This window comes from Mauremys mutica, chromosome 3 (assembly GCF_020497125.1).
Source record: "Mauremys mutica isolate MM-2020 ecotype Southern chromosome 3, ASM2049712v1, whole genome shotgun sequence".
Taxonomy (NCBI): Eukaryota; Metazoa; Chordata; order Testudines; family Geoemydidae; genus Mauremys; species Mauremys mutica.
Window position 1 is genome coordinate 146294147 of NC_059074.1, and position 13801 is coordinate 146307947.

General features: G+C 37.6%; 1 protein-coding gene across 1 annotated transcript in view; it reads left to right on the top strand.

Annotated features, from left to right (window-relative positions):
- Positions 1 to 13801, top strand: part of TTC27 (tetratricopeptide repeat domain 27) — a 202724-nt gene that overhangs the window by 175704 nt on the left and 13219 nt on the right. Inside the window, exons 16-18 of the mRNA XM_045011797.1 lie at positions 1704 to 1869; positions 7955 to 8152; positions 13409 to 13520. Coding sequence (XP_044867732.1) covers positions 1704 to 1869; positions 7955 to 8152; positions 13409 to 13520 — 476 coding nt within the window. The remainder of the gene's footprint in view (positions 1 to 1703; positions 1870 to 7954; positions 8153 to 13408; positions 13521 to 13801) is intronic.

Consider the following 13801-nt stretch of genomic DNA (forward strand, 5'->3'; position numbering starts at 1 on the left):
CAATCAGTTATCAAAATCAGGAAGATTGAATCAGACAATTACTTATTTATTTGTTATCCCTGTTGAACGCTAAAAAGGACAACCTGTTCGCAAGATAGTGTGGTTATGCGGTCACTCAGAATGCACTGTTTTAATTCAGAGGTATATTAATGCAAAATGTTTCCTCTTCCAGTCAGCAGATGTTGGTGTTTGACTCCTACTTCTCAACCTACAAGGCATACTATGGCACTTCAAGGGCTGTATGCATTGTCCTATGCCTAATAATTAGAAGCATGCTTCATCAGAATGATTTCCACCTGCCCGTTTAGAGCATAGGGCAAAGTCACTATTGAGCAATGTGTTCTACTTTACTTTTTTTACTTTGACTTCAGTTTTATGGTATCAAGAAAAACTTGTGCCAAAATTGCAAAGTATTTTATATCCTTAACATAGACAAAAATATTAAGTGTTGGAAAATATTTTTGATGTGCTGTGAATTGAATCATCATTTTCATATTTCTTTCCACTGTAATAACTTAGCATTAAAAAGTTATTTTATTTTTCAAAAATCGATTACAACTGCAGCGAGATGTTGATTGCGTTGTCATTTGTTGGCAGAATTCAGAGTCAAGATTGAAAATATCAATATATAGGGCCAAACTGCATGAGGAGATTTAAACCCAAAGGTGCTTTTAAAATAACAGTGGAAACAATTGTGTTGGTGAAGTTCTATGGCCTGTGTTTTATAGAGAAGGTCAGACTAGATGATCAAGTGTCCCTCTGGCTTTGGAATCTCTTAATCTACTGTGTTCTTTTTTTAAAAACAAGAAAAAGTTACCAAGCAATAAGAATGACAGTTTTTTATTTTGCCAAAATGTAACAGCATTTACATTTACTGAAGTGATTAAACAAACACCTTATTTCTTTTTCCTATACAATTGTTGTATTTATTGTAATATTTTCTTTATATGCATAACAAACAATAGTAAAAGGTTTGTCCATTATACTAGGTATCTTTCATTGCTGTTAATTGGCAAGAGCCAAAGTTGTATTTATCACTGTTGATTAACAACAATTATATTTTTTTGTTTCTTGATCAAAACCGTATATGATCTGATCAAGTGTTTGCAGACAACTTACTACAGTAAATTTTGTGGTTTTTCTTTTGTAGATTATGTGTAAGGGGAGATTAATGGAGTATTTTTCATTATCTGTGGTTACTGAATTTAAGGGCTAGCTCAATGTCTTTTCACAGGAAGGTGGATAACAAATAGGTCCTGCAAAACAGCTTATTTATTAACAGCTGAGGTTTCTGAGTATTCAGGAAGCAAATCAATAGTCTACTTATGTTGCTGTCCCAGGGAGAAAGGATTTGAAAGTGGTCAAGGACCACTGACTCAATATATATCACCAGAACAATAATAGAGGAGGAATTATTGCAGGAAGGCCAACAACTGTCATCTTCACTAAGGCCAGCTGGTATCACTGAGAGAGAGAGAACGATATCTCAGAACACGTATGAGATAGTGAGCTATGCAATCAACTGGTTTGAGCAGAAGGGCATGAAAGAAAGGGATTCTCAGGCTGTCGTGTAAATTGTGAGCAACTAATCTTAACATTGCATCTGTTTTCAAAATATGTTCATGAATTATGTAGCCTTTAAGTAAATACAGAATGCTTTTAATATGTTCTATGCTGAATCTTTTGTTTTTATTCTTAACTAGAATCCAAGCATTTCGCACTCTCCAAGAAGCTCTCAAGTGTAACTATGAACACTGGCAGATTTGGGAGAACTACCTTATTACCAGTACAGACATTGGAGAATTTTCAGAAGCAATTAAAGCTTATCACCGGCTCATGGATTTACAAGAAAAGTACAAAGATGTGCAGGTGGGACGGATTTCTTTTTGTGTTTTTTACATGTTCATATATATTCATTTTTCTTGTAGAAATTATTTGCATCATTATCAAGTACATTTCAATAACAATAGCATACTTTACAATGAAAGATATCCAGGCAAGTATGCTTCATTACGAGACTTTGATTGTAAAGAGAAATAATTTAAATTGGAGAGGAGACCAAAACAATACCCTGGATTCCAACATCCCCAGGCTTTGGGGAAGAATAAATTTTGAGTTTGCTGGTCAGGTCCATCCCTAAATTGAACTGTTGGGGATTATTTCATTTTTCACACACTTATGTATCTCACTGTAAACATTAATACAGATTGTTTTAGACCTTACAGCTGTAGTAAGGTTATGATTTTCCCCCATAAATTTGAAAATGTATATCTTATACAACCAAACCTTTACAAATGAATTACATTTCACGTACTGAAAAATATGTAATTGCAGTTTTAAACCTACATAATCCAATACTATGAAAATATAATGGATGAACTTCATATGCCTTTCACTGTAGTAAATGAAGGCCAATATTTGTTTTTATGTATTAGATGTGCTTTATATCCCTTTTGAGTTTGATCAGGAGATGTAAGGAATATACTGTACTATGACTGTCAAAGGCATCTCACTTGCTCTTTTTCTTTTTCAGTTTACTTTTTACTAAGAATGTCCAAGTATTAGTATTAATCACTTGTATAAAAACTACCACACACAAGTCAGCCTGTTGTTCCATATGAGCAAAATCAATCAAATTTGAGATAGCTGAAATTGAAAAGGTTTTAAAGCTCTCTAGTGTATTTCAATCACAAATCAATGTCTGTGGAAACATGTGTAGTTTTCCATGTGGTAAGGTCTAGTCTATTGGCAGCTACAATGCTGTCATTAGGAAGGAATCATGTTTATTCATGGGGACACAGTGTAGATTTTTCTGGTTAGGAGGTACCTTTTTGAATTACTGATTCAAATAATAGTTACGTTACACAATGCACTCCAGAAATGATCCTAATATCACTTTGGTTGGTCAGATTGTCATTAGCCTGCAAGAAGTAAAATAACGTGAACAAATTTGCCTTTTCTGCTGTGACAGTTCACGTGTTCTGAGCTGGTATGTGCTCCTTTTATCATCAAGGGTGTTCTTTTAGGATTTTTTATTGGATATTCAGTTAAGCTTTGCATATTGCTTAGAATAATTTTCCATTTTTGTTGCATAATTCTCCTTTCTGTTCTATTTTTCCATACAGTTTTTAATCACACACTTTGTTTAGGACTGTATTGATGTTAAATGTCCTGAGTTTTTGTTTAAGATGTCCCAGTAGAGAGGGACCTTAAAAAGCCTTCCAAGTTTCTGCATGTTCTCTTTAATATAGCTATATGCAATTAGAGGGATTTTCATAGGTGGTTATGAATAAGCCCAAAATCTGATTAAGGATTCCAGGAAGACTTGTATTAATAATTATTTAGGGAGGAACAGAATATTCTAGTAGCTAAAAATGAATAGATAAAACTAAACAGCGAAGTTATAGTTCTTAGATGAAACTCACCCTGTTCAATATTTCCAGAAAGTCAGTCCCCTAGACTATCTACCATCCCACCTTGCAGCCTGACTTCAGCATTAGTTCTTTTCCTTCCCTCTGACACTTCATCTCCCCTTCAATGGATTAGCAGCATACCTGATAATAGACACCTAAGTAAACCATACACATGGCTAAGTGGAAGTTGGTGTGTCTATCACGTGCCTCTTTCTATCCCAGTGCAACTTTATCTTCTTGCTAGATATATTCAGCAGCTCTGATGTTATTTTATTAACTGCTGTACTAGTTGACATGTCAAGAAAGAGAGGGGGAAGAACATAAAAACTTTGTTACCTAATACTGATTTAACCAATCTAAACTAAGAGGATGGATATACAAATAGTGCCCAACACATTAACAGTACAAGCCCTTATGACCCATGCATAAAAAATCACCCATCCTGTGCTTCATAGCCTATTGTTCTAGGATCCACTGATACAAAACTAAATGTACCAAAATAGTAGTATATAATGGAAGTAATTTAGAATATCCCTGGTTTTGTATGCTGTGGTCAGATTCTTAATATTATTTTACCATAGTATTCAAAGATTTTTTTAAACTAATACAATTTTATTAACTCTGTAAAGGAGTTTGTAATTGAATTATAATATGTTTTCTATTTGTATGTTAGATCATTGCTTTTCTGTTTTGGATTTGTGACCACAAAATATAATTGTGGGAAATTATGGTTCTGAGTTTGTTCTAGTTATCTAATGATATCACAGACCCCTTCATGGCAGGAAATATGACAGGCTATAGAATATTGTGAAGTTGAATGTATACACATATGGATGCTACAGGCAAAATTCTAAAGGGAAAAGTATTAATAATCATTTCCATATATACAATACAAATGATCTGAGGAAAAAACTGAGATGTGTCACATTAACAATAATTGATCTTTGCATGGATCATGTGTCTAAGCTAACACTCTGGACTTTTTATGGTGATGTTATTAAATAGATATATTGTTAAAAGTGAACAACACTGTCTTTCATATGTAAGAAAACTCCCTCTCTTTCTCCTTAGCCTACAGATCTTTCTCAGCTTTGTGATATGAAGACTTCCATTTACAATGTCTACATTTTAAAGCATGTTAATCAGAAAAAAGTGGTTGGAACATATTGATGTGAAATCTGCATGATTGCTACCCAGACTATAACTTCTCTGTGGCTAAAAGGAGGACTTCAGTCACTAGGCCTGTCAATCTTGGCACATAGATGTTAGATGATTGAAGGAAAAATATTGAAGGAGAGACTCTGGCACCTTTTTAGAAGCCAATTGGCAAGTTTTTTAGGGCCATGCCTGTATGTGAGACAAACTACAGTTTAGCCAATAATTAAGTCACAATTTACCCCCCCCCCCAAAAGACCTGGGAGCAGAATCTCGGCTGGTGTAAACCGTCTTTACACCAGCTGAGAATCTGCCTCCCTCCAATGATTTAACCTCTGGTGTGTATGAGAATGTTATCCAAGGGACTTCAAAAAGTTAATCACATAACTTTTTACAGAATGCAGATCACTGAAGCCAAGCAGTCGGTGTTTATCTGTAATGTTAACATGCTGAGGATAACAAAGACACTAGATGCTCCATTGATTGGTGGGATGTTTTGCAACATCGCTTTCAGAAGCAAAGCTACATACTGTACTGTCTGTGAATGTGAATTCACTGTGTGCAGTTTAACATGAATACAGGATCCCACACGGGAAACAGCATAGAGTGAAGGTTCCTACTGCCTCTTCCAATTATGTATTATCCTCATTTAACTGGCTCATGCTGCTAGAATGTTTTTGTAATAAGAGGCAGAAGCAAAAGCTTTTTGTGCTTGTATTTCTGTAAGGACACTTTCCAACAGGGATTTTGAATGAGGAGGTGGGTGATTAACATTTTCAAGAGACACCTGTGCTCTCAAGCTGTTCATTAATGATCACTTCCTTGATTTTAAGCTTTAATTTGGGAAGGTATTTGCAGTGAGTGTATTTACAGAAAGCTGCCTTACAGAGTGCTGCCTTATCGTGAGAGGCCTGTTATCTGAAGGTTCTTTTCTCACTTGAGCTCTGTCAGCTTTGATTAGCATCAGTGCAGCTTTTGAACATATTTTGACTAGTTGAATTTTTATATCAAAGGAGCTGTTGTACAACATAGTAATTGTGAAATGAGGTAAACTAACATGAGTTAAGATGTTTTAGGGTAGATTTTTTTTTCTTGTGTTTTTTGTTTTGTTTTTAATAAATTAGTGTGGGTCACAAAAATAGATATGAGAAAGGAGGTGGAATCCTGGTATAGTGGAGCACTGTTAAACACACACATGCTTTGTACAGTGGTCATATGAGGCATAGATTATTAAGCAGACATAATAAAATAAAAGCTGTTGCTTGCACAGGATCCTTTTTAACTTGACATCTATTGAATGTGGTGGAGTATTAGTGGATATGGTAATTTAACTTCCCTCAGAGGACATTTAAATAAAAGTTTAACCATTAAAATTGTGTTCTGAAAGTAGAAAGTTGTGTCTTGATTGCTAACCCTGTTTTGGTGTTTAGATACAATTAACTTGCAGTTCTAACAAAAATATTTTTAACAGGCAGTATAACCAAGACATGATTATGTTTTAGCCTCTTTTCAAGTAGAACCTATTATGTAGTATTATAATGTATTATTTATCTCTTTTATACTATTGAGTATGATATAGCAATAGAATATAGTGTTTTTACATTACAGAATAGTTTGGTAGACCTATTTTGTAATATTACCCATTTTAATTTTACTGTGCTACTGACCAGGAATTTGAAATACATAATTGAGAATCACTTGATTGCTGTTTGTTTTGACCAAACAGTGTAATGCAATTATACTGTTGAGAAAAATATTTGTAATAGAAACATTTTAGCTGTTTCATGAAAAATAACTGTTTTTTGTTTGCTAGCTTAAAGTAAAATTGTTTGGAATGTGTAATATTATTGATTCTTATAAATGCAACAATTATTATGAATAGCACAGAATGTGTTAAACTTAGTGTTTTTAATATCCTGTACCCATCTCCATTTTTAAGGGTCATAAGCTTTTCATATTTTTAGCATGATAGTGGTATATCAGTGAATCATTCTGAGTAGTCATAAATGTAGCTTTCTAGCAGGATTAATATTTTGTATCCTAACTACAATAAGGATTTTATTATCTAAAAAGTGTCTTATTGTTAGGTAATGCCAATTAGCATTATTTCTTTGATATTTATTCTAAATGATTTGTTAATACTATACAGGGAAAAAAAACTAAGTTAAAGAATGTTATTAAAGGTTGAAATGCCAAGCAGTAAGAAGTCAGAAAATACCAAAATTAAGGTTATCTACGCAACACGCCCCCCCACCCCCAACCCCACCTTTTTTCTTACCTGTCTCCCAGCCTGTCTTCATCCTGGTCTACTGGTCTCCACCTCCCTAGTCCAACTCTTGTCCCATCTACGTTCAAATGAGGCAGCACCCCAGGTGTCACACTCCTTGGTGTGTCAGCCCAGCAGGGTGGCATTAGCAGCACAGGAAAGACAGGGCCCCTGCTCTCAACTCCTGTGCCTGGCCTCCGCTCAGCCTGCAGCACCCCAGAGCTACAAATGCAGGGAAAGTCCTGCTCAGCCCTAGGCTGGAGTATGCTCAGTGCAGACAGAATCTTCAGGGAATTAAGCTGCAAAGCTCTAGTAAGTCTCCACTGAGCATGTGCAAATGTTGATTTTTCAAAGATTTATAACTTGGACAAATTGACAGGTTTTCACAGGTTGGGCAAAAGACACATCCTTGCCAAATTTCAAATCCCTGCTCCAAAGCATGGAGACAGTAGAGATTCTCAAAGAAAAGTTTTCCAGAATTTTTTAACATGAGCATAACAATGTATTTTCCCCTAACTTTGTTCTTGGAAATGGCTGCCTTGAATTTATTGAAATTTTCCAGTAAATTCAGCCTGAGGCAGACACCTAGCTTGGAAAATTTCAGCCAAAATGATTAAAGTTCAGTTAAGTTCCAAGTACTTAAAAGCAGGGTCTTATAATGAGACGTGTCAGGCAACCATCATAATAGGTGGTGATCCAACTCCCACTTATAATCTAAAATTGTATTTCTCACATGGAGCATCCTGCTCCTGGACCACTCCTAAAGCCCCCCTTCACACCAGCTTTTTTGGGAAAGCACAAACTTTCCACCACTGCTCACTGGAGGGAGGACAGAAGCCCCCTGCATACTTGCTCCACCCATAAAACTCCTTTGCAAAAAGTCTAGATGACGTTTAAATGGGTGAATTTCACTCGTAATATACTTGTTGGTATCCCACATAATTGTATAAGAACATTTTTGTAAGATTATTTTGCCATGTTTCTGTTGTAAAGTCTTTGTAATTTACTAAATTATCAGTGAATATATACTGGAGTCCAAATGTTGCAGAGATATCAAAAGCCAAAACTTGTTGGTGTTTATCAGAATATAAATGAAAGATCTCTCTGACTGCTTTCTAAGGTGCTGAATATTCTGGTCAGGGCAGTAGTGGATGGAATGGCTGATCGCAATGGAGAGGTGGCAACGGGGTTGAAAGGGAAATTGCAGGAACTGTTTGGCAGAGTGACTTCAAGAGTGACAGGTGATGCGGAAATCTGGAGACTGTATGCCAGACTCTGTGGAAACGGACACAGTGATAACCCTGAAGATACTGAAAAGGTAAATGTTGAGGTTGTTTTTTGTTTTGTTTTTGTTTTCTAAAATGTGAGTTTGTTATAGCAGTAGAAGGCTGTTATCCTCTAGTGGACCAGCTATTGTAGCAAGATACAGCACACACGCTATGCCACTGTTCATGCATTTTGCTGCATGTATTCTGTCCTTTTGGGGTTTTTTTCTCCACATATATATTTTCTTTAGGGGGGGAGGAAGATTTTTAAATTTTCCATCAGTTTGTTTTTTTAAATATGCATAATTCTGTCATTCTAAACTTGGACATTAATTTGCTTCAAAAGAAGAAATTTCCTATTACAGCATCTGTTGGTTACACTAGGTTCATATTTTGAAGGTTTTCTTTGCAACCCTACTGGCTAGAGATTTAATTTTAACTCAAAGCTTAGATTCTGGTGATAAGGCTGCAACCTCCAGAAAACAGTGGCTCACTGAGTCATCGTAAGTTACCAACTCAATTCTGGGATCATAGTGTGGAAGCATATTTAGGGCTTGTCTACATTGCAGTAATTCAGAAACAGCTAATCCTGAACTACTCCATGTGGACACATTCCAGAATAAGAATGCCTTGCTTCTGTTTAGCTTAAAGTGGGTTTACTTCCTCCACTTAATTCTTAATCTGTTGAAGTGTCAAGGCCTATGTACAGTTCTGTCCTAATAGAATATTAGCCTCTAATCCTCATGTCGTCCCCTTTCCCTCAGCCTCTCAGATCACAAATTGAGGCTAGAGTGATTGCATTTCCAAAATAACTGCTACACAACTGGAGCGCTTACTTTGTTATTCATGCTGGATGGTGCTTTGCAGTTTGGTATTAAGTTTCCAAAATTCACATACTCATACTCCCAAAATAGCTCTGGGTTATCAGATCTTCACTGAACCTGAAAACATAAAATGTCAGCATTCAGTATGTGTTTTCTAATGGCACTCCTTGGCCAGGGCAGAAATGTCAGGCAGGAAGATTGCTCAATATTCTGTGATAAGTACGTGATGCAGATTGTTGGGCTTGTGGTTCAAACATCCATGGTGGTTTACTTCTAGTCACTTTGTCCTTCCTCATTCTATTCTCTTCAAACTCTCCACTATGGACTTGCATACTTTAGCCCTCACTTGCTTTTCCTCTGACTTTGATTTGTCTGATTCTCCCTCTCTCCTTTACATTTTTTTCCTTTATAGATGAACAAGGAACATGATTTTGCCCTTTTTGTATTCAGAACCACAGAAGTTGCAATGTCATGTAATGCATCCCTAAATACTAATCAGACACAAAAAGTAACTCAGAGCTTGTCTACACTATAAATGTAGTCATGTCAGGGAGCCGGGTTACATCATGGTCTTCCCCTAACCCAGTTACAAATGTGGTTTCACTGTGTAGAGGAGACAGGACTTTAACTATGTGTCATAACCAGACTGGTTATGAAACATGGTTAAAATCTAGTCTAGTGCAAATTGGAACCATATTTGTAAAAGTTAGGGTCCACTTTTGTCAGTTCCCTGACATGGCTGTATTTTAGTGTGGAGGGAGCATGAAAGAGAACTGAGAAACTAAAGTCTCTACCGGCACAACTTGAATTAATTTACAGTATCAATTTATAAAACTTTTATTGTACAAAATTTGAAAGGCCACCAGTAAGCATTTCATCTCCTCACTGCCAAGAAAGTTTTCCTGTGCCTATTGGGCATTAAATCAAATTAGCTGTCTATTGCAGTTTTTCAAAACCCATATAGTGTGAAAAAAGCAAAGAACTTGACTAGAATATAAAATAATGTTTGCAGTTTTTATAGCATCATAGATTATGAAGATGGGAAAAGGCCTATTAGATCTTTTTGTCCCTCTCTCTGCAAATGCACAGCTGTCCCCTTTGAACACAACACTAGAAAATGTTCTAGTTGAGGTTTAAAAGACTCAAGCAATGATGCTTCCAGCAGTTCCCTTGGGAGAATACTCCACAGCCTCATACATCTGGCTGCTGTTAAGATTTTCCTGGTATTCAGACTAAATTTTTCCTTTCCTAATTTTCTCTGTTCTGGTGCTGGCTGGTGTCCAAAATAGTTGCTGAGGTGGCAGGTAATAATCCACCACACTCTCCTTCATGTTAATCAGTGTTTCAAAGTGAAATATAGAGACGCTGGTAAGGAAGCATATTTTGAGGGAAGAACTTGGTCGATGGGGAAGTGGGAAGTAAAAGGTGCCAGTCCTGTACTTTCAGAATGAAAAACTGGGACGCCTTTTATAGGAAATGGTGATATGGGAGAAAATATTTATCCCTCAGTCACTCATTTATTCTCTCCTACTCCCAACCTCCACCCCTCTGATCTAGCTTTCAACCCAGCAAGTACACTCTCTCTCACACACACACCAATCTAGTCACAACCTCCTTCACCAGTTCATTCAGTTTTCTCCTCTGCTTAACCCAGTGCATCCCTCTCTCACTTCAGAACCTTCTCAAGCCTTCACAATTCCTTCCAATCCAACACCAACTCACACTTGCCCACAAGGCCAAGAACCCTTCCCATTTCCAATTAAACTCTCCATGGCTCAGTACCCTCTCTCTCCAAATTCATCCAGGCTCAGAAAAAACACACACATGCACAACCCTCCAGCCTCAGATCTTCTTCCCTTCCTGCCTGACACCCACGTACTCAACTCCTATTTGTTGGGTTTGGAAAATGAGATTGCAGCAAGGAAGCATTTGCAGGCAGCCCTATATGCTGCCTCTCTGGGACTAACCCCACAGAAACCCGCATTCCCCATTGTGTGCCTCCTCTATCTACTACCTGCACTGGTACTGCAGGGCCAAAATTCCCTGATGACAGCCAGATGTATTGGGTCCTTCAGAGGCTGGTAAGTTCCAGCTCCATCAGAGGCCCCCAGTGGCAGCAGGCAGTACAGCAGGTGGGGCTTGGTCCCCTTGGCACCTGATGACCAATCTTTGCTGCATTGCTTCTAATATCCATAGAATCATAGAAATGTAGGGCTGGAAGGGACCTTGAGACGTCATCAAATCCAGCCCCTTGGCACTGTGGCAGGACCAAGTAAACCTAGACCATCCCTGACAGGTGATTGTCCAACTTGTTTTTAAAAGCTTCTAATGATGGAATTTTATATGACTTTAGATGTTTCCTCTCCCTTCTATTTAGACTCTTCAGATGGTAGTACAGATGCCCCTCTTAGTCCATCGTTTAGTCAAGTGATAGAACTTTAGCATCTTCAATTTTTTCACACAATGTGTTTAATTTTTGTTTTAGTAACACTCCAGCCCCCATGGGAAGGAAAAAATAGTAAGCAATCGTTAATTTTCTCCTTTTTAAATTTCTCCCACTCACTGATGTGTGCATTTTTTAGATTATTTTTCACCAGATGTATGAGCCTCTGCATTGACAAAATGCATCTCATTTTGTTTTTTTCTTTTTTCAGTGTATCTAATCTCTCTACATCCCTTGGTATTATCTTTCCTAATTTGTGTTCGTAGCTTCCTTCCAGTCTGTCATCTGCAAATTTCATTAATGTGCTGTTTATTCCTGTGATACATGAAGGGCGGCGGAGTAGCTCCCTTTGATGAACACCTAGCCTGTGGGCTTTCTTTTACCTGTGGGCTTGTTAACCCTTCACAGGTAAAGCAAGCAGAGAACAGACCAAGAGGGATTTTACAGCTAGCTGGGTGTCCATAGTTCCCTTTGATGGACACCCAGCCAGCCAGTTAGCTGTAAAATCCCTCTTTGTCTGTTCTCTTCTTGTTAACCCTTTACAGGGATTTTACAGCTAACTGACTAGCTGGGTGTCCATCAAAGGAAGCTACTTCCCCCAACACACACCCACACCCATGTATCACAATTCCCTTTTCCAGATAGTGAAGATGTTGAATACAACCAGATTCTTTTAGTACAGCACTGGATTCCTATTCCCCAATTTATGTTCCCATTTGTCTGGCAAGAAATGGTCTTCATAAACTCATAGTAATCAGTGCTTATGGTTCTGTTACAACTTAGATATTTTCTTTCCCTTTATTTGTTCCATTATTATACTAAGGACAGAAATTGTATTGAAAGGGTGGTGTGGCAAATTGCCAGCACTATTATGATGGGTCTCGCACTTTCTCTTCTTTGGGGGGGGTTCAGGGCACCATTTCTTTCCCCTAAATTGGAATATTAATTGCCCCACTAGTGTCCTAGAGGAGGGGAGTGAAGAGGGAGGGACCTAGGCCCGCCCTCTACTCCAGGTCGGAGCCCAGGGGCCCTGAGGATAGTGGTGAACCACTTGAACTGACGGTTCCTTCCTCTGGGCTACTTCCCTCTCCTGCCCTTCAGCTTGTGGGGGGGGCTTCCTGCCCTCCCTCTGCACAAGCCAGGTGCCCCTTACCTAGGGTCTAGGACTTCTTAGCCCACCGCAGCACTTCTCCAAACTGTCCTCTGCTCCAACACCAATCCTTTCTGCTCCTACTCCCACACTGTCTGATTGAAGCATGGGTTTTTATCATGTGACTGACTGCAGTTGCTCTAATTGGCTTCAGGTGCTCTAATTGGCGTCAGGTGCTCTAGTTAATCTATAGCAAACTTTCTTCCCCTTACAGGGAATAAGGCTCCCTTCTAACCCTCTCCTGCTGCCCCCTGGCCATGCTGTATAACAGTGGTTATTGCCAGAATCACTCTTCTTTCTTTTATACATTTGTTTAATAAACTGGTATCACATTTGTTTTTCATTATAAGTTTCCTGATTATGAAAATTCTTCCTTGATTACTGTTTACATTCATTTTCTGTACTTCTGTTTGGTTTTGGGAATAAATGCAATCAAATCAAATGCAAATGCAAATCAAAGAAATAACTCAGTCTGAGAAAAATAATATTGGTAATATTTTTGGAAAAAAGCCGTGTAGTATTTAACTATATGTTCCTTAGGTTCAGAACTGCTGTTCAAAATATTAAATATAAGTGTTTTTCCTTTTGGATATGCTTTTAATTATTTTGACCTGGCAAACATGGGTCACGTCCATCAGTCTAGACAAATTTTTAAAAAATAAAAATGGTCTTCAGACAAATGTTATTTCATGTGCCTGACATCCATGAGAGGCAATATCAGTAAACATCTGTGTTACAGCTGGCGCTAATGGTTGCAGAGAAGGGAACCCTTCTAACGCTCAGAAAATCCATCATATTAAAGATACGTTCAGTTTTTTGGGAGGAGTGTTTAATATGTGCATAAAGCTAAACTGAAATTTTTATAATTTTGCATTAATTGATTGTTTTGCAGTCACTACAGTATCTCACCAAGGCACATAAATGTGAAATGCAATCAGCAGATTGGGAGAAAGATATTTCGTCTTTTAAAGAATTGGTGAAAGGAGCCATAGAGCTTGCCCATGGTATGTTCGCCCTGAAACATTACATTTTATATTATTCATAAAGAAGAGAGAGAGTACTTAAACTCACTAACAAAATATGTTCTTACTTATCCTCAGATATTGGAACTGATATGGCACCTATTATTTGGGATATAATCTTGTTATTGCATGTGAAAAGTTTAGTCTGGGTTCAGTGAGCTAGAGTTCCTGAATACAAGATGAGGCAGCATTTAAAAGGCCTGTGAGCCAGCAAACACTGTGAGAGATCCCTGGAAGTTCCTGAGAAAATATGAGAGAAAATG